Source organism: Equus quagga, chromosome 18 (assembly GCF_021613505.1).
Source record: "Equus quagga isolate Etosha38 chromosome 18, UCLA_HA_Equagga_1.0, whole genome shotgun sequence".
Taxonomy (NCBI): Eukaryota; Metazoa; Chordata; class Mammalia; order Perissodactyla; family Equidae; genus Equus; species Equus quagga.
Window position 1 is genome coordinate 48,446,799 of NC_060284.1, and position 22,203 is coordinate 48,469,001.

At 38.2% G+C, this 22,203-nt stretch overlaps 1 protein-coding gene across 6 annotated transcripts in view; it reads right to left on the bottom strand.

The window, feature by feature from the left end:
- Positions 1–15,559, bottom strand: part of SPAG17 (sperm associated antigen 17) — a 209,397-nt gene extending 193,838 nt beyond the window's left edge. For all 6 annotated transcript variants that reach the window (XM_046645074.1, XM_046645076.1, XM_046645075.1 and 3 more), the window contains exon 1: positions 15,426–15,559. In XM_046645074.1, coding sequence (XP_046501030.1) covers positions 15,426–15,512 — 87 coding nt within the window. In that variant the 5' untranslated portion in view covers positions 15,513–15,559. The remainder of the gene's footprint in view (positions 1–15,425) is intronic.
- Between the last annotated feature and the right edge of the window lie 6,644 nt (positions 15,560–22,203).

The following is a 22,203-nucleotide window of genomic DNA, read 5'->3' on the forward strand; positions in this document are numbered from 1 at the left end:
CTCTAGACATGATTGCACTTCATTATTGAACACGAGACTAAGCAAAACAGTTTCTTTAGCAAAACAGGTCATCATTTCATTAAATATAATTTAAAGCATAAGCCACCAGAGCAAAAGTGTCATCTTCATCAGAAAGAGTAAAATAACACATCTACAGCTATTTCTATAGCAGAGGTTGAAAATATGGTCATAATAAGCCATTTTTCCACAAACATCTTCCTAGGTTGGTGCTGCTTTTACAATACATCTGTGAAAGTGAAACAACAAGCATTCTTTAATGTTTCACCTTTATAATTACAATAACAAGTGTAAATAAAGACAACATCTTTATCCTTGCTCAGCCTTCTAAATATTTGATGTGAAGGCAGAGGTGGTCAAACTCAATATTCGTAACCTTAAACTAGTTTAACCAAAACTCAAATATTATATACATATATGGAGTCATATACATTTTTAGGGATCACATGACCTTTCATTGGTGTTTATATAATTATGGGAGTTTCCTCCCCATTTCTATTTGCTATGTACTGCCTGAAAAACTGTTATATTGTCTGTGCCACCCAAGGCCATGCACTATAATCATATTTAGCAGAAATGCAATAAGAACAACACAAAGAATAATTATTGCGAAGGGTGAGGACAAGGGGAAGCCAGGAAACAGAATTTATTTAATCTTAGAGAGCATTTTACAAGTTTTCATACCAAAAATATTGAGTTACCGTGGAAGTAGAGGAAACATTTGTCATGGTTAGAGAACTGGCGTAAAAACAAAGGCAAGGTTAAAGGGGCACTCCTCTGGATGGAGAAGTCTTACAGTGGGGAGCCCTGGGGACAATCTTTGGGTAGGTCTTCTTTAACTGCTTTTATACAAGATATGAAAATATGTCACAGTGAAACCCAAAATTCTAGGGTTCGGTGGTAGGAGATTTCTTTGTCATTTAGTCCAATTTCTTCATTTTGCAGATAAAAAAAAAAAAGCTATGACATGGAGACTTGGTTAAGGTGACACACATAGCAAGAGGCATGTCCTGATTCCGGGACAATGGGTCTTCCTCTGCCACCCTGCCTTGCCTTTATTAGCATATGTTGTGACAATGACTGTGCCAAGGACACAGGTAAGCACTGTAGGGAGATGTCACAAAGCTTTCTGAGTTGAGCAAGCATGTATTTCAGATGAAATTAAATATGGGAAGTATAAGCGGATGCACTGAGGAAAACATAATCCAAACCCTAGTCACACGTTTAAAGGCTTTAATGATCACTTATAGGAAACGTGTCTCTATGTAATGCTTCCCAATAACCATCAGCTCAATGTGCTGCAGTTCTATGGAAAGGCCTTTGGTCATCATATCTAGAAAAAAGTGGGAACAAAACGGAAAACATTATCCTACCATTGTATAAAACCAGAGAGTCTTTTTTTTTTTTTTTTTTGAGGAAGATTAGCTCTGAGCTAACGTCTGCTGCCAATCCTCCTCTTTTTGCTGAGGAAGACTGGCCCTTGAGCTAACATCTCTGCCCATCTTCCTCCACTTTATATGTGAGACAGCTGCCACAGCATGGTTTGACAAGCAGTGCATATGTCCACGCCCAGGGTCTGAACTGACGAAGCCTGGGCCACCGAAGTGGAATGTGCGAACTTAACTGCTGTTCCACTGGGCTAGCCCCCCAGAATGTCTTTATACTTGGAAAGCTGTGTTGACTTTTAGGCATAAAACCTAAAAAAGGATTGAATAGCTGGAAAGATTCACAGAATGGCAACTGAACTGGTCATGAGGAAGGAGAGACTCCAATAGGAGGATTGACAAACAAATTTAGGATAGAGAGGGAAAATATTACAGTACGTCTTAGTCTGTTTGGGCTGCTCTAACAGAATATCGCAGAATTGATGGCTTATAAACAACAGAAACTGATTTCTCACAGTTCTGGAGGCTGGAAGTCCAAGAGCAAGGCATCTGCAGCTTCAGTGTCCAGTGAGAGCTCACTTTCTGGCTCATAGATGGCCGCCTTCTCACTGTAACCTCACATGGCAGAATGGGTGAGGGATCTCTCTGGAGTCTTTTATAAGCACACCAATCTCACTCACGAGGGCTCCACTCTCATGACTTCCCAAAGGCCTCACCTCCAAATACCATCACACTGGGGATTAGGTTTAAACATACGAATTTGGGGGAACACAAAGCATAGTAAAAAAAAAACAAAACAATAATAGAATTAAAAAGACCAATAAGAGACTTGTATTCTCATATATTACTGATAGCTGTGTAAATTGGTGCAACCCCTTTAGAAAACTCTATGGTAGTAGCTACCAAAGCTAAGCACACATCTGCCCTATGACCAGCATTTCCATTCCTAGGTATATTCCCAAGAGAAATGACTATGTGTCCTAAGAAAAATCTGTATGAGAATTTTATAGCAACGTTATTTGTAATATCTCAAACTTGGCATGATCCAAATGTCAATTAGCAGGAGAATGCATAAATAAATCATGTCATATTCATACAATGGAATATTACAAGGCCATAACAAAGAACACACTACTTATAATGCAACAGCATGTATGTATGAATTTCACAGACATCATGTTGAACAAAAAGAGTAGATTTTGTATTAGTTCATTTATATAAAGTTCAAGAACAGGCAAAATGATTGCAGATGATAGAGGTCAGAATAGTGTTAAAGTCTCTGGGACACAAGTAGTGACTGGGGAAGGCTTGAGGGAACCTCCAGTAGGACTGAGAGTGTCCTACGTCTTCATCTGAGTGTTGGATTATAGGGATGCATGCAATTATCAAAATGTATTAGGCTAGACATTTAATATTACTGTTTGTTTTACTGCAATGAAGAAGGAATAAATGATAGAGGGTAGGAAGAATATGATTTAAAAGAATCTAAGCAACAGGAAGGACTATTGCATTTGTTTTGTCACTTCTCCAATTTAGACTGACTGAGTATGTTCCAGGCACTATGTTCCAGAGAGGGACCCAAAAATAATATGACTTACTTCTTGTCTTTGAGAAGTTCACAGGCAAGTGAGAGACAGACCTGTCTTTAACTCTAACAACATGATAAGTATCATCATCGTGATATGTATAAGACTATGGGAGCATGAATTGAACATAGGAAAAGGGAAGTCAGGCATAGTTTCATGGAGGAAGTACATTTGATTTGTGACTTTAAGAATGTGAAGAACCTCAACAAGTGGTGTCAGAGAAGGAAGGGTATTCCAAAAAAATATCCTACATGCATGAAAGCACAAAATTGTCTAGCAGGTTTGAGATGTCTAGGTGTGACAATGGGTACAGATAGGGCAGAAAAGATGAGGCTGGACTGGAACTACGAAAATCATGAAGGGCCAAGTAAGTAATAGTAAGAGTTGAGACTGAAGCAGGAAGTGATATGATCATATTGGTACTATAGAAAGATAACCCAGGTGGCCACGCAGAGGCTACACAGAGGGGAGAAGAGGATGTGGTGCCAATAGTCGCTGGACACACACAGGTATGCCAACCTGGTGGTTGAACTGAAGTGCATGCTGGTTGGTAGATAGAAAAAAAGTAACTTTGGTAAGTGGTAAAATTAAGAATACAAAATCTAATACAAACTTGTTAGTACAAACTGATCATTATAAGATGTTGCTATGGTCATTGATAACTGGGCTTCCTGGCCTTGTGACATGGAGGGGACTTTTGCAGTATGGTCTGTGGGTTTGGGCTGCGTCACAGTAGGCAGCAAGGCTACACTGCACATCCTTTAGTGGCACATCCTTTCTGGAAGAGCCCAGTTAAGCATCATCCTCAACCTCAAACTATTGCTTCTGACTTGCTTAGTTTTACTTTTATTTTAATTATAGTGCAATCCAATTCTGTGTGTGTAGTTTTTAATATAACATATACATTTATGATAAATATTTAAAATGGAAATCCACAGTGAAGAGACTTCAAAGTATGGATATGTTTCTAAATTTTATTTTAAGTATATGAACAGGTAAATATTCTGAATTTTCATGAGATCAAAGAAGAAAATGATAATCAACCACGATGTGAGGGTTCTGAGACTGTACAAAAATCATTACAACATTAAAAATTCTTTGTATTTCTAAAATGAAAAACAACTTGATTTTTTCAACATAAACGTTGACTAAATTATTATTACAAGTGATATAAATGTTGGAGGGAAATGGAGCTCAAAAGTTGTGTTGTTGAAAGTTGAACAGGCAAGCTAGCCCTGATGGCCCAGTGGTTAAAGTTTGGCATGCTCTGCTTCGGCGGCCCAGGTTTGGTTCCCAGGTTCAGTTCCTGGGCATGGAACCACACTACTCGTCTGTCAGTAGCCATGCTGCAGCAGCAGCTCACATAGAAGAACTAGAAGGACCTGCAACTAGGATACACAACTATGTAGCAGGGCTTTGGGGAGGGGAAAAAAAAAAGAGAAAGATTGGCAACAGATGTAGCTCAGGCTGAATCTATCCCAGAAAAAAAAAAGCTGAACAGGCAAATTTTTTAAATCAAAGTGGCTATCATATTTTGTTAAAGGTCACGATTCCAATAAAAACTTTTTACAATCATTAATGAAGGAAAATTTAAAGAACATAATAAATCAATTTCATGCATTCAAGTATTTGAAATAAAAACTTTTTATCAAAGTATTTCAATAAAGTAATTGCAAAACATTTTGAAACATATTATCAAAACTTTTAGGGCCAGCCCAGTGGCATAGCAATTAAGTTTGCCTGCTCCACTTCCGCAGCCTGGGGTTCGTGGGTTCTGATCCTGGGAGTGGACCTACACACTGCTTATCAAGCCATGCTGTGGCGGTGTCCCACAAACAAAATAGAGGAAGATTGGTACAGATGTTAGCTCAGGGACAATCTTCCTCAAGCAAAACAAAAACAAAAACAAAAACTTTTAACACAATCTATTATGTAGTTAGACATAATTGAACATTTTTCAACATGAAATACTTAGTTGAACTTTGAAAAAATGATATCTACATGGGTTTATCATTGCAATGTAGATTTGTGGTCTTGACTGTGGCAAGGCATTTATCTACTGAAATGATAAAGCAACATTTTGAAAAATCTCTAAATCAAAGCAGTAAAATTTTAATCACTATTGACATAGCTTTAAATGTTCCATGTGAAAGTGTTTTAATAAAGCCTAATATGCAAAATTCAAGATGCTGAAGGTAGTTAAGTCTTTTTGTTGATCTGGTAAAGCTAGATGGGAAAGCATCTGTGAGATCTCAAACTATTTCAATGGGCACCAAGAAAAACAGTTTCTCTGAGAAATATTTACATAAAAAAGTGCCAGAGTGGTGATAGAGTGGAGAAAGTCTGGAGTTTCAGCCTACAATTTTGAAAAAAGTTCCAGAAGTTTTGTTTTGGTCCTAACTCACTATGTTCAATATATCCAGCTGACATAATAAACAATGTATATCAAATAAATGAATATAAATATTTTCTTGATAAATTTCCTATTTACTATCGTATATTAAATAAACACCAGAGATAATTAAATAATATATCTGAACAGAGCTTGGGATTGAATATTAGAAAAATATTAGGACCCCTACAGGCAATCTATAATGCTAGGACTGCAACTACTGAGTGGAAATCATGCCAAGCCTTGCGTGTTCCTTTAAGGTAAATCGTGAAGTGGGAGTAGTTAAGCATTTGGAAAGCACAATTAACTTTTAGGGATTTGGCTTTAATGAAATACTCTAACAGAAATGTCAATGCTTCCTTTAGCTTTATAAGAAAGAAATAAAAATATGCTGCCCATATAAAATTAATAAAGCAAATTGTGAAAGAGAAGCAGAAAATATACAGAAACAAAGAAATAAAAAGTACAATATGAAACAAAACTAAATAAATCATAAATTATAGGAGAAAAACTATTAGATTGTTTAATAAATTACACAGAAATGGGTTTATTTTTTGACAAAAAATGAAAAGTATGATGAATTATTAACCTCTTTCAATTTACTCAATCCTAAATGCTAGCCACATTATGTTTGTAAAGAAAGTAGATTTACGGTGATCAAAAATTTATGAAATTAAGCCAACTAATTTAATATGACTTTCCAAGGAATGGTTTTATGATTTAATTGAAAGAAATTGAAAATAAATTAAATATATAAAAATCTCAGATAATATTACACAGCTAGAAAATTTTTCAACATAATTATTAAAAGTTCAAAGGCTGAAAAAGCTTTTAGTATGATGAATAATACTGTTGATATTAGGAGAAATGCTCTATGTACAGAGAACTACAAATTGCAGAATGACTATCAACTTAGAAGGAAAGTTATGGGAAGAGCCTATGTACATTTGCCGTGGCCCCTCACAGCTCAGACAAGGGCCACGCTCAGGGAATGAAACCATGTCAACCAAAGACTGCACCAACACTTCTGGGCCAACACATGATTCTGAAATCATTAGAAAAATGTGATGAATGATAAGTACTAAAAATTATGTCATCTGGCGAGTGGTTTTATAAGGTACACATAGCTTAGTTTATATAGAGAATAAAAGGTGATTTTAAATTTTTTGATTTACGTGTTGATTTACGTATAGCTGTGATAGCTCACATTTTTAATTTTTACCCTGGGTAAAGGCAGGCAAGAAGGAAAGTTAGAAGGCTATTGTAGTGGTGTTAGTTAGAAATTATGGAAGGAGAAAAAGAAGGCTCTGAAATAGAGAGGTAGAAGTAATAGGAATTACTGACCAATTTGATATTAGGAGAGAAGGTTCAAGGATCATTTCTAACTTCAATGGATAGGATGGTACCAGTTTTGAACATATTGAGTTTGAAGAACATGTGTAACATCCCTAGGGAAATATATAAAAGACTAATAATAACAATACTTATAAATAATTATATCAGGCTAAATAGTGCTCCACATTCTTTCACATACTTTATCTAATTTTCATACCACTCTAATTAATATAGCAATACTACGATTACTAACAGCTTCTCATTATTGAGCACCTGCTATTCCTCCGTTCAGCAATGTTATTTGAGCCTGTCTATATGTCAGGCGTTGGCAATATATCAGTGAGCAAGATAAATCCTTGCCCTCATGGAGCTTACACTCATGTGGAGAGAAACAGACAACAACAAGATAAATGTAAGGTAGAAGGTCAGGAACCAAATGGGTAAGTGGATGGAGAATGATGGTATAGGTTAAACAGGGTGATCAGGGAAGGTGATATTTGAAGAGAATCTTGAAGGAGGGAGAGAGTGACTCTTGACTATCTTGAGAAGAGTCATTCTGGGCAGAGGGCACAGCAAGAGCAAAGGCTCTAAGGAGGGAATGTCTTTCCCGATAGATTTGAAGGTCAGTGAAGAGGCCAGTGTGGTTATAATGGACTGAGTGAAAGAATGAGCCGTAGGAGACATGAGATGAAGTCGGAGTGGTTGGCAGAGGTCACAGACAGGATCTTTTAGGCCATGGTAGAGCATTTGGATTTTACTCTAAGTTGTTTAGTGAAAGGAGAAAAAGCAGTGAGGGCCAGAATGGTGTGACTTGAGTCCCTTCTGGAGGATACAGGGGAGGATTCTAATGAGAAGGAGTTGGAGGGAAGTAGGGAGATCTTCAGGCCAGGACACTGTGTGGGTACAGTCAGTATTTTCCTGGGGATACCATGGAGGCCATTCAACTGGAGTAGAGGGAGATAGAGACAGATGGGCAGAAAAAGGCCAAATTAGGCAGGGCCATGCAGGCCACGCCGAATATCTTGGATTTTATCCTGTGGGTAACTGGGAGCCAATGATGGTTTCTACAGCTAGAGCTGAAACATGGTCAACATTCACTATTTCTTAACTAACATTTTCCTAGGACGTTGCCAAACTTATATTGGCAACACTTACATTTTACTTATATTTAATGTTTTTCACTTGTAATAAAAATGATCACATATAACATCTAGGTGGATATTTTGACATGCTAATTCCCTTTAGTTCCAAACTCATTCAAATAATACATTTTTGTCTGAAAAGAGAAATTATAATGTGAGGTTATGAAAAGTCCATTTCCCTCTTAACATTCTTTCTAGCAACTCAGTTGTTTTCATTGGCTTTTATTAAAACAACCTTTGTGTGAACTGGCAATTTGTTTTGTAAATATCAATGAAAGCATATTTCAGAAAATATAGTAATAAAAACCAACCCAATTTCAGAAATATGCTGGCTGCCAGATGTCAGTCTTCAGCTCATATTATGAGTATTTCCAGTAAGTCTTAAATACACATTAACATGAGAAATAGCTTACTGTTTAAGATTAAAAAAAAGTTGAAAAATCCTTCACTGCCTCTCAAAAATTGTTTTGAGAGTTCAGTCCAATAAAATGTATTTCCCTTTTTGATAAACTACATGTATAATGGTTTCAAGCTCACACTATACTTGTGCTCTATGAAACATGAAATAATAGCAAATACTTTAAGGCATTCTTTAACTAAGTACAAAGTTGTACGGTAGAGCCTAGAGCCAAGGTGAGGGAAGATAAATGTGGGTCAGAGTAGTTAGGAAAGCTTACTGCAAGACATGGCTTCATGAGGGCCTCAAAGAATGGGCATGGCAAGGAGAGGGAAGGTGGAAGTTCATTTCAAGCAAGGAGGCTAATATGAGTGGAAGAGCAGGATGGAGGGAGAGAACTATTTACTGAAGGGTTATTAGATGCCAGGTGCTGTAGAAGTATTTACGAAATGAAATAAATATTATTTAACCCTCACAGCAAGACTTTGAGGTGGATATTATCATCTCCATATGACAAAAGGAGAACAAGGCTCAGAGAAGGTAAGAAACCTGATTCTGATTATACCTTTCAGAATCAGGATTCAATACCTAGGTCTGCCTGGCCCTAGAGGTGGGCTTTCTCCAGCAGCTTATTGCCTCCTTCGTGTGTCTGTGCTGCAGTGAGGAGCCTGTCCAGCCTGTAGCAGTTCAATGTGACAGTTAGATTGGGCCAGACTAAAGAGGGCTGAAGAAGCCAGGATGATTAGATTTTGAGATTACAGATGGTCACTGATAGTTTGTGTGCTGAGTGAACACAGTATGAGCAGTGTTTAGGCACTGGTTTGACAAACAGGAATAGATGATTCTATAGAGGGTAGAGGTAAGGGTCCCTTGTAAAATTTCAAGGATCAAAAGATGCAGGCCTGGGCTAGAATGAAGGCATGAGAGTGGAGAAGAGATGGAAGTGAGAAAATGTTAAAGAAAAAATCAAGAGGATTTAGAGGCAGACTGAATAACAAGACCACTGACTCACAGATGAACTTTAGTGACTACAAGAATTACAGTGCCATCGACAGAAACTGGAAAGTTGAGAAATGGAGGTGAGCTGAGACTCTGATGAGCAAAGTTTTGGCAGGCACAACCAGGAAATGCAGCATACTTTCAGGTAGCAGAAGAAGTCATCTTTCTGAACTATTTTTGGAGAAAGGAAAATAACTTTTTCATAATCAAGACACTCAAATATTTCTATTTGTTCTACTTAAATGATCTCAGAAAGAAGCCAAAAAGTTGAATATAGAAAGAAAATGCTACAGCCTTTCTCTCCTCTAACGTCACTTATGAGAGTTAGAGGATGAGAGATAAAAGGATGAAGTCTAGTTTCAGGTAAAATAAGTACTCTTTCCATATTTATTTGGTCATAAATTTAAGTATTAATCAAATAAGTTTTCAATAGACATTCCTTAAATAACTTGTTCTTCTCTAATAATATCTACCTCATAACAATGTTTGGGGGATTGACATAAGATCATATATGTAAAATTTTTATTTAAATTGCAAGGTCTATATAAAATGCTATAATCATCATATCACAAATTATAGATCTGTTAAGAAAGGACGGACTAGTGAGAAAATCTATGATGTAGTCCCTCATGTGCCAAATCACTGCATGTCTTTGGACTGTACCTTGAAATGCTTGGATCCTCAGTTTTATAAAAGGGGCAGGTTAGCCCAGACATCCTGGGAGTCTCCAGCTCTGAGTGAGAATTGTAAAGGACAGTACTACCACGTATAACATCAATTAATGTCTTTGATACAAATATTATTATTTATTTGAAAGGAGGAAACATGCATTGAGAATGACAATATAGAAATCGCAAGCAAGCCTCATGACTTTCAGTAAGGACCCCAATACATTATAGCAAATGCTTACAAATGTTTTTAAATATGTAGATATTTATATTTAAAAAGAATCGAAGGCTTAATCAAGAAGTAAAATCTTAAGGATAAACGTAAGGCAAAGGGCACCTAGAGTGTCCAGTCCCTTAAGTTGGTCATTAAAGACCAGAAATCATCATTACCAAAGGAAATCAGTGAACTGCAATAGTGTCGCTGACTGGGTTAAGGGGTGTGTGGATTGCCATAAACTCTTTTTTTTTATGTTTTCTGTGGTGAATCACAGTAAGCAAATGAAATAATTGCAATGCCAATAGTTGGTCTCACAAGTTATGGTTGCCTTTTTGCTATACATAAAAATGAAACCTTAAACTAGGAACAAATGAAAAGAAAGAACCATCCTCAGATAATCTAAAAATATGAAAACATTTAGCAATTAAATTAACAAAATGCCAAAATAAACTCTACTTGCGAGGGATCTAAATCAACCCAAACAAATTTTGGGGAACCCTGGAATTCTGAAGAACACATTTGGGGACAAAGTCCATAACATCTTAAAGAAAAATAAAGGATTTGTATCTGGATTCTGAATTTCTCTATACTGGTATCATGCTATCACTTAACATAGATAACACTGTGAGGTTCTCCCCCAATGCTGACACAAAAGTTCTGACCATAACACAAAATTCCAATTATAGCTCAGTCATTTTGAAGCCATGTGACGCTACTCAACAGGCCTTGTGCAAATATCCTAGAGGGAATGGCTATGCTATTTGAACAATTCTGGAAATTTTTCCTAAATTGTCATGAACAAAGTTTCTAATTTCCCCTTTCCCCCATCACCTGCCATATGATAGGTTTAGAAGAAAGGGAAAAATCAGAATTGATTACTTATTAATTCTGTCTAAGAATAAATCTCTTAGATGACAGTGACATCAGCAAGATGGAAGACTAGGAAGCTCCAGCCCTCTGTCCCAGATGGAAACATTACAAAAACAATGAGAGACTGATTAAAACAACTTTATAGGAGCTCTGAAACTAAAGATCTAAAGCAACCAAGCAAATGCTCAATCAAGAAAAAGCCACATTCAACGTAGCAGGAAATTTCATTGAACTTTTAACTCTCCTTTGCCCCACCCTTTCTCCATTCAATGGAGAAAGGACAGTTTTTTCAACAATTGGTGCTGGAAAAACTGGATATCCACATACAAAAGAATGAAATTGGACCCTTACCTCACACCATATACAAAAATTAACTAAAAATGGACCAAGAATCTAAATATAAGACACAAAACTATAAAACTCTTAGAAGAAAACATAGGGAAAAACTTCATGACACTGAGTTTGGTGGTGATTTCTTGGATATGACACCAAATGCAGAGGCAACAAAAGAAAAATTAGATAAATTGAACTTCATCAAAATTAAAAATTTTGTACATCAAACGACACTGTCAACAGAGTGAAAAGTCAACCCATGGGACAGGGGAAAATATTTGCAAATCATATATCTGATAAAGGATTAATATCCAGAATACATAAAGAACTCCTATAATTCAACAACTAAAACAAACAAACAAACATTTGGTTGATTAAAAAATGAGCAAAAGAAGATGTACAAATGGCTAGGGGGTACATAAAAAGATGCTCAACATCACTAATTATTAGGGAAATGCAAATCAAACCCATAATGAAATACCACTTCACACCTATTAGAATGGCTATTATATGTAAATATATATATAAAAATCCAGAATTTTAAAAGTGTTGGTAAGGATGTGGAGAAATCGGAACACTTGTGCACTGCTGGTAGGAATATAAAACAGTATAGCCGCTGCAGAAAATGGCACGATAATTCCTCAAAAAATTAAACATTGAATTACCATATGATCTGACAATTCCACTTCCACGGATATATACTCAAAAAAATTGAAAGCAGGGATTCAAACAGATTTTTGTACACTCATGTTAATACCTGCATTATTCACAAGAGCCAAGAGTTGGAAGCAACCCAAACATCTGTCAATGAATGACGGATACATAAAATGTGGTCTATACATACAATGGAATATTATTCCACCTAAAAACAAGGAAATTCTAATACATGCTAAAACGTAAACGAACCTTAAGGACACTATGCTAAGTGAAATAAGCTAGTCACAAGAAGACACATACTGTATGATTACCTTTACATCAGATACCTAGCATAGTCAAATTCATAGACACAGAAAGTAGAATGGTAGTTGCCAGGGGCCGGCAGGGAGGAAGGCATGGGGAATTGTTTAACGGGTATAGTTTCAGTTAGCAAAGATGATGGAGTTCTAGAGATGGATAGATGGTGGTAATGATTGCACAACAATGTGAATGTACTAATGTACACTCAGGTACACTTAAAAATGGATAAAATGGTAAATTTCATGTTATATATATTTTATCACTATAAAAAATACAAATAAAAATATCTGTCACTGAGTACTTGGCTTAACACCTCTTCCTTTCACTGTGGCTAATAGAGGCTGTCTTGACAACTGCATGAAAAGATTTTAATTTATATTTAATTTTATGATACCAAAGCATCTTTAACTTCCTAATACTTTTAGAAGTCATAAATATAATGTCTATATCACATAGAAGTCCACACTAAGATGTATTTTTATAAATATTTTCTTTTTATCTAATTTGACATGTGATATTTCACATATATTAATAGACTATTTTGCTACATGGATAGCAAAGTTAGTAAATAACCATTTGTTTGACAGAATTAATTGAGGAGCAATGTATACCCAGAAGTGGTCTAACTTACATTTTTCTCTCTCTCAATTTAAATGTCTCAGATTTATTTAAGGCACATATTGGTCTCCTTGCCTAAAATAATCGTCCTCCTTCATTCTACCTGCTCAAATTCTCCCCCTTCTTTAGGGTCCAGCTAAAGGCAAATATTTTATAAAGCATTTACCCAGTTCACATTCATCCTCCTCACCTCTATTCTCTAATCATTTAGTGCTTGGTAGTAGACTGCCTTATATTATTTGCTATCATTTTATGTTTTAGAACCAACTAAAATGTACCCAAAACCCTGACAATTATTCTAGCCTGAAAAGAGAGCCCAAAATAGTGAAACAAGGTAAACGCACTAAAACCAAATTCTGAACTTGTCTACTCTCTTTAAAGTCCAGTGCAGCCCAATCTGAATATGAGTTCAAAACCACTATTCACTTGGATTCTTTAATCAGTTAATTCTAACAACTGGCTTATGGAAGACTAGGGGGAAGGGATTCCCTCTTTCCCACCTCCCAACACACACAACACACACAGTTGCACACACATACTCAGCCACACATGCTGGAGCACAGTTTTGCATATGAGTAGTAACTGTAAGGAAAGAAACTCTCTGGGAACTAAAGCAATAATATTTTTGAGCACCCCTATCTATAAAGCACTTTGCTAAGCCTTGTAAATAGGGCATTCACACACCCACAGTCATCTTTAACCCAATTTCAGAGTCTATTACATTGTGGTTAGGGCATGCCTCTGGGCATTGGGCTGCTGGGTTAATCTGGGAATTTTCCTCTTGGATCAGACATGAAACGGAGCTGAGAAAAAATCAATTAGAGGAGGTGGAGGGCAGTTGTCTTCCCCTTGCAATAAAAAAACATGTCTTCCAACAAACTGAAGTTCACTCTTTGTAGTTAAAACTACATATTACTTTGAGTTCAAATTCTTTCTCTTAACATATAAGATTTATTGGAATTATATTGTTTGAGCAGAACCAAGAAAGCTGAATATTATTTCAGGTTTTCAAGCCATAAGGAAAAATAATGCCTTTAGGTTTTCCATTCAGCTAGGAAAATTACAGCTTCATATTTGCAACACTGAAGCTAATGCAGTGTCAGCACCTCCATCAAACCTCGCTGTTCAGCAGTTTATAATTCAAGCAGAAATGTTCACTCCAAGCCCAAACTTGGCCTACATAATCCCAAAGAAAATGGAGAAAAAATTATTTTGGCTAGTCCTGACTTAGAAAAGCAAGCGAGAGGATGCTTTTACAGAGCATTTTGAAAAACATCTTTGAGAATTTGAGAATGTAATTGGGAATTACTGAGTTGGCATCCTTCACTCCTAAAGTTATAGAGATAACCAAAAATTCCATGACATCATGTCAGCATCAGCAGTGTCTTAACTACTTTCATGAAATTCTTCATCAGGTGGAATTCCACATCAGACAGAATTACTGCTCAGAGAGAAAAATAAATTATAGCGGAAAATAAGGACAAATAGGAAATTTACCATGAGGGAATCAGAAAACTTCAGATGCATCTTTCCTTTAAGTACTAACTCTCCAGTGTCCCGTGCACAGACAGCTAAAATGAAAAAACTGCTGTTTCCAATTTTTAAAGTACATTGGAATGGCAGGCTGGAATTCCCAGAATCAACCTTCCTCCTTCCAAATGTTATCTCGGACTTAGAAAGAACTTAGCGATGAAGTAGATTTCCAGAAACAGGTGACAAGAGCTACTGGGCTGCCCAACTCACTGGAGGCGGGTGGGTGTGAGTGGAGTGGGAGAGCTAGTCAACTTTGGGATGCTATGCAGTCTGAAGTCACGTGGCAGGTGGGTTATAGGTTGACTGCCTGGTTCCTTCAGGAATCCTGTGGATGAATCTAGCAGCCAACCCCTTACTCTGATTGTCTACACTACCTTCAAAATATATCAAAACTTTGATATTGTGGTATGAGGGCATTGTGTAAGAAAGTCATCCTTTCCTATCGGTAGAAGGCTCACTTGTATTACATAGGTTGATACCTTAAGCACTCCATGTCTGTTTTCACACAGCGTTTATTGAAGCCTTACCCCGGGCTAGGCTACAGATGATTCAACACGAGTTCTGTTCTTCATAAGATGTCAGGAAGAAGTGAACAGTTCATAAAGACAACTCCAGTACAACTTTGGAGTGTCATCTGGGCCACTTCACTGAAGAGGATCCTGAAGCGTCAGAGCGACACCTCCTCTCTTCCCCACTACAAAGCTTTGTCCACCCTTTGAAATCGCAGACTCCCCAGGCAGCCCCTTCCCTCTTCCCTAAACGCGTATTTGTTAATCAAGCACTCCCTGCGGGTGGGACCCTGGGTCGTTTTAAGAGGGGAACGACCAGGCCTGGGAGAGCGGCAGCAAGGACGGTTTTCGGAGGGGGCAGCGGTGGCGTCTGGAAGAGAGGGCGAGCCTGGCGGCGTTGCCTGGAGGGTCTGGCCGGCTTTGGCCTGGTCGGGGGCAGGGAGGACTCACGGGGCTCTGGGCTCACCTGATTGAAGTGTGCAGCGATGAGCGAGGGTTCCCATATCTTAGAATTCGTGCTCGCCGACCCGCTTTTCTCTTTCTTGGGTGCCATGCAAGGGACGGGAGGAGCATTGGTCTCTACCTGGGCTCAGGCCAGGACTAAGCGTCCCCGCTGCCGTAGTAACCGAAGCCACGCCCAGTTCCTAAACGAATTCGGTTCCCCTCCCCCAAGCCTGGTTTGAATCCTTAGGTAAACCGCTTCCGTCGCCATAGCAACCAAGTTTCTGAGCGCGTGGTAACTCGCGCGCGGGACTCCTCCTCTCCCTCGTTAAATTTTAGGATTTTCCAGCAGAACTGTGCAAGTGGAGGAAGACAAGATGAGACTGGTCTCGAGCTGGTCTGGCTACTTTCCTTTACTCCGACCCTCTGCTGCTTCTTGGACCTTCCTTGGTCAAAAGCATTGTCTAGAAACTCAAAAAATCCCATCCACGACTTCTCCACCAAGATTTAATCCATCTTAGGTAACCTAGAATAGAGAAGCGGGCCCCTCAGGGGACAGCCCATCCGGTATTCTCATCTGCTCTAATCTACCCCAAATGCCCCCTTAGTGAAGCCGAATCTGTCTCCCCTACCTCCATCCTCTGCTTTGGTCTTGCTTCTGCCTCGCAGGGCCTTACTAAACAAGTCCAATCTCTCCTCCAAGAGACCCTTTATATAATGGTAGGCGGGATTCGTGTTTTTCTAAATCTTCTCTGCCTAATCAGCCCCAGTTCTTTTAAGCTGTCCTCCACAGGTAAGTAGAGTCTTTTTCCCACCCCACACTCCCCAATATCTAAAATATCCTAGTCAGAGTCCCCCAAATAATAATGATGATAATAATAGTAATAATGCTAATAACAACAACTCTTGTTTTTGAGTACTGATTATATCCTCTACATAGTTATGTTGTTTAATTCTTACAACCACCTTATTCCATGTCCCACAGTGTATGACTGATGGCACCGGGGTTAGAATCCAGGGTTATCTGAGCCCCAAATGCAGTGTGCTTGACCTCTACACTACTGTGTACCCCTACTCCTTTAGACCACCAAAATGAGAGATGCCACCCATTTGGGGCTAGATTTATTTATGTTTTATTGCAATGAGACACATTTGAGGTGCCCCAGCAGAGCTTGACCAAAGGTGTTTTGCCCTCTTTAGTGGTTAACGCAGTGCTTAACTATTCCCCCCAGCCTTGCACTTTGCCTCCACGTGAGATGCTTTCATTACCCCAATGGGCCAGGGATCGCTGAGGTGATGCGTGTGACCTGCAACTTCATGTCACTCAGCACAACCTGCCAGGTGACCTTCCTCAGGGAGAAGGTGTTCTAACCCTTTTTTTTAAATTTCTATTTATTTATTTATTTTTAAAGATTGGCACCTGGGCTAACAACTGTTGCCAATCATTTTTTTTTTCCTGCTTTATCTCCCTAACCCCCCGCCCCCTCCCCAAACACAGTTGTATATCTTAGTTGCAGGCCCTTCCAGTTGTGGGATGTGGGACGCCGCCTCAACGTGGCCTGACAAGCGGTGCCATGTCCGCACCCAGGATCCAAACCCCGGGCCGCCGCAGCGGAGCACGCGAACGTAACCACTCGGCCACGGAGCCGGCCCCTATTTTTTATTTTTTTGAGGAAGACTAACCCTGAGCTAACATCTGTCGCCAATCCTCCTCTTTTTGCTGAGGAAGACTGGCCCTGAGCTAACATCTGTGCCCATCTTCCTCTACTTTATATGTGGGATGCCTGCCACATCATGGCTTGCCGAGCGGTGCCACGTCTGCACCCGGGATCTGACCAGTGAACCCTGGACCGTCGAAGTGGAATGTGCAAACTTAACCGCTGCGCTACCGGGCGGCAGGAACCCTTCTTGTTGCCTTCTTTGGGGAAGAAACCATGTATGAGGGGATGGTGATATCCACTCACTACTATCTTACTTCATTTGGGGAGCGGGTTTAAAGATGATGCTTCTTCTCAACTCTTGTTCATAATTTGGACAATGAAGGGAAAGTTTCTCCTCCCACCCTTATTCTTTAATATAGATATCAAAGAGAAAGTATAATTTCTAGAGACAGTCTTTTCACAGGAAATTTACAAAAATTTCCACTTTTCCTTTCTTGTTGCAATATGTACATTTTATCTTCTGGGGGGAGGGAAATAGATCCATGCAGTCCAGTCACAAGTCGCATCTTGAAGCCCTCTTTTCTTGTCGTAAGAATAAAAAGTCTGATGCATAGTGATGCCAGAGGGATCATGCCAGAAAGAGATTTTCCTGAGGGTCTCCATAGCAACCATCTAGGCTGCCACTGATTCATTACGATAGAATTTTCCCCCAAATTTTGCTCTTCAGTAAAATTTTCTTTATGAGATGAAAATTGTTGTTCGATTATGGCTTGACTATAAAGATAAATCTCTTTCAGACAAAGAAAATAAGCAAACATTGCTTACATCATTCTGAATTTTGATCAAAATTCTTCCCATAGGTTTAAACTGGGAAAAAAGTCCTGCGTTTTTATTAGAAAAGCTGTAAAAAGTTTGTTGGCCTTCCAGTTATGTTTTATAAAAAATTTAACTAGATGTTTATGCATGTCATACTATGTTACTAATTTTCTTTCTTCTTGAATGTGAATGCATATTTCAAAATAAAACATACACTGGACCAGCCCTTTGGCACAGCAGTTAAGTTCCCACATTCTGCTTTGGTGGCCCGGGGTTAGCTGCTTCGGATCCCAGGTGCAGACATGGCACCGCTTGGCAAGCCATGCTGTGGGAGGGGTCCCACATATAAAGTAGAGGAAGATAGGCATGGATGTTAGCTCAGGGCCAGTCTTCCTCGGCAAAAAAATAAATAAAAATAAAATAAAATAAACCATACTATGTACAATCAGTTCAGCCAAATTACTGGCAGGTGATTAATAAAACAGGTTGCAGATAAAAAAGAGAAACAAGAAAAAAATGGAATAAGGAGAAAAAAGTAAAATTGTGTTATTTTAAAATTGCAGAGAAAGTGTCACTAGCTATGTCTTATAAGTGACAGCTGTCCAACCCAATTTTGGCAGCAATAAAATGTTTGTGACATTTATTGTGGCAAAAACTGACTAGCTGTTCATGGAACATTTCATTCTCTTTCCTCCTACTATGAGAGTAAGACAGCAGTTTTCAGCCTTCCTTATCCTTAGATGGGAACATGTGACTGAGTTCTAGCCAATGGGACATGAGCACATCCCTTAAAAAATGTCTCCCAAGCATTATTCATGCTCTTCCCCTGTTTGCTGGATATTGAGGTGACAATGAAAGCTTTCAATCTCTGAACGATTGCTGTGGCTCAGAGGTTCCAAAATCTCTCTATCCCCAAACTTCTCCCTGCTTTCTCCACCAAAGGCATTTGCTTGGGACTATTAAGTGGACATGAGTAGTTATTTTCTTAAGCTGCTGAAATATTGGGGTTTTCTATAGCTTTAGTAGTTATACCCTAACTACTCCAACATTTTTCTTTTTTTTTTTTGAGGAAGATTAGCCCTGAGCTAACATCCACTGCCAATCCTTCTCTTTTTGCTAAGGAAGACTGGCCCTGAGCTAACATCTGTGCCCATCTTCCTCTACTTTATATGTGGGACTCCTACCACAGCATGGCTTGCCAAGGGGTGCATAGGTCCACAGCCAGGATTCAGACTGGTGAAGTGGAATGTGTGAACTTAACTGCTGTGCCACTGGGCAGGACCCCTTTTTTTTCCTTTTAGAGTAGTTTTTTTTTTCTGGAAGATTGGCCCTGAGCTAACATCTGTTGCCAGTCTTCCTTTTTTTAAAAAAAAAATCCCCAAAGCCACTGGGCATAGTTATATATCCCAGTTGTAAGTCATTCTTGTTCTTCTATGTGGGACACCACCACAACATGGCTTGAGCAGTGTGTAGGTCCTCGCCCAGGATCTGAACTGGTAAACCCTGGGACACTGAAGTGGAACACGTGAACATAACCACTCAGTCACAGGGCCAGCTGCTAACATTTTTGATAATTTTCATTTGAAAACAAGCTTTTAATAAATCTAACAGTAGCCAGCCTTCCCACAATGGCCTGAGAAAACAACCTTGTTACTTCCAAGTAGGCAAGACACAAAGCTGTCTACTGTGAGAGGCACCAAGATCTAATTCCTGCCCTTCGGGAGACTGTATCTAGTTTTACCCACCCAATCGCACCCTTTACCTTACCTTCTACCTGCTTAAACAGTACATTCTTTTACTTCTTTATCGAGTAAATAAATTTCTTACTTTAAATAAGTGGTTTGCATATTAAAGTAATACAGTAAACTAGTCTCCTTATGTCACATATACTTATGAAAACTTTGGTCCATTTTTCAGAAAATGAAACGAGAGCCATTGCTAGAAATCTATGTACATAAATTATAATTTAGCAAATGATTTAAAGGAATTGAACATTTTAAAAGTCAAAAATAAAGGCTTGAGGATGAAAGAATGCACTTCTAGTATAATCTTTTATAGTTTCCTTTGTAAAGTTCTACTAAAATAAATTTAAATATAGAAGGTTTTCCAAAATTGATTTAGAGAATTTAAAAGAAAGGTTTTATTACAGAATTTTTTTCCTATTTTGCCTATTTCATTATTCTAGGGAAAGTGGTACTCTAGATAATTTATGATAAAAAATGGGAAGACATTGTATAGTCACCAAATTTATAGGTTTCATCACAGAATCGGTCTGTTTAATTTCAGAAAATAGGTGTGAATGACAATGTTCATAGTTTTAAGAAGCGAAACCCATTCAGCTAACAAGAGACCCTGCCAAGAATAGAAAAAAAAAAAAAAGCTTTACCATCTGTCATACATTTATGCTTTTTTGGTGTAATAAATTGTTTCCCCCACTAAATATAAGTTGAAACTTTATAAGCATATACTTTACTACATAAATTTTCCCATATGTCAGTGGCTAAAACAAAACTATACTATTTGGAGAATTTTCTTTCACATTGGCAAGGTTAGTCCTAATTTGTTTGATTTAGTTTTTCTAGTAAGATTTTGCATTTAATATTATTTAGCTCACCAAGGATTGTCTACTTTTAGGAATGTGCTGTTACTGTAGGAGACTATGATTACTGAATAAGCTATTTTTTCAAGTTTTATTTTTTAACCGTACAGTGTTCGGTGACCTTTATAACGCAGTGAAGTCTGAGGCATTATTTCTTATACCTGAAAGGGTCAAGCCAACTATTGATGTGTCCAGTATTTCCACTCTTATCAGCTAACACCAGGAGCTATGCACAGTTCACTACTAGGCCAAGATGTCAGGTATCTGAAGTATATTCAGCTGCAGCAACCCACTTGCCTTTGGCTAAGAAGGCCTCACAGATATCCACTGATTTCTCAGATTGGCATCCTACACCTAAGAACGCCTTTCACTATATGTTTGTGTTATTTACCACCAGGATCTTTGTGTTTCTAACCTTCCAGATAGAATGTTATAATGCACCATCCTTGCATTTTTATTGTGTTTGATGCTGAGGGCTCGATCTCTTTCAGCTACCAGGTCCAAAACATATGGAGAATATTACACCTGCATTCTATGGTCAGCATTAGCTTCCTATTCAGTCGTGAGTGCAATTTAAAGTGTTGACTTTAATCTTTAAAGCCCCTCATTGTTTAGAAGCCTGTTACTCCAGCTATCACATCTCTCCCTATGCATCATCGTGGCAATTAAAATCAGCTGCAGGCTCGCCATTCATAATCCCCAGTGAATTGTGGGGAGCCTGGGAGTAGATCATTTCTAAAAACCCCCTGTTTTTGTCAATGATAAAAACAATATTTGGAGTTTACAGTTTTGGCCTTGAATATCTTGTCATATATCTGTAGGTCTCTGAAACCATAATTAGTGCTGTTGATTTAATTTTTATGTTATTTTATGTTGTTTGTGGCCAAGAACTTAGAATACCAAATCAACTTTTTAATGAATCAGAAAAATAACAGTTGTATATATTAAAAATAGAAAAAGCTAAAATTCATCTGTTTCATATTTGTTACTGTGGGAGTTTTCACTCTAGTATTCTCTCACTCAAGTTTTTCTTTGAATCTAATTTTAAACGTCTTCAGTGAAGGGATTTGCTGTAAATCCTTTGGGGACTATTTCAAAATCCATAACTCATGGTAAGTCATTTCTCTAAATGCTTAGCTAAATGTTTGATTTCTTAATGTTTTATCAGATGTCTGTTACTTATAAATTTAAGCTATGTTAAATAATAACTTTCTTTTTATTGTGTACAAGGTTCAAAAGCTATGGTGGAGGTGAACCTATATCAAATCATTTCGATGCCAAACCATGAAGCAATCTTTTGGGGAGAGAAGTCGACTGGTAACAGGGCTTTGAGGAACTGGGAGTGTTATATGTGATGGTTTAGACAAGGAGTGGTGTCCACTGCTTTTCTTACCTTTCCTCTCTCAACTTCTCTCTTTCTCTTTCCCAGCCTGACCCTCAACCTCCCTAAAAAAGTACAGGGTACTACTAGGAAGATATCTGAATGATTCAAGGAAGCTTGTCTCTGACTGTGATCTTGTAAATACTAAATGCAACTATGCACAGTTACCTTTTTCTATCTGGTATGCCAATCCATGTTTCCATGAATTAATTTTGCTTTTGCTGGCTTCTAATTTTTGTGTAACATTCTGGTGTGGAACAAACGCAAATCAAGACTGTTCCACTTACTAAGAATGGGTATCAGTCAATGGGACGAAGCTGCTGTATTTCCTCTTATATTTCAAACT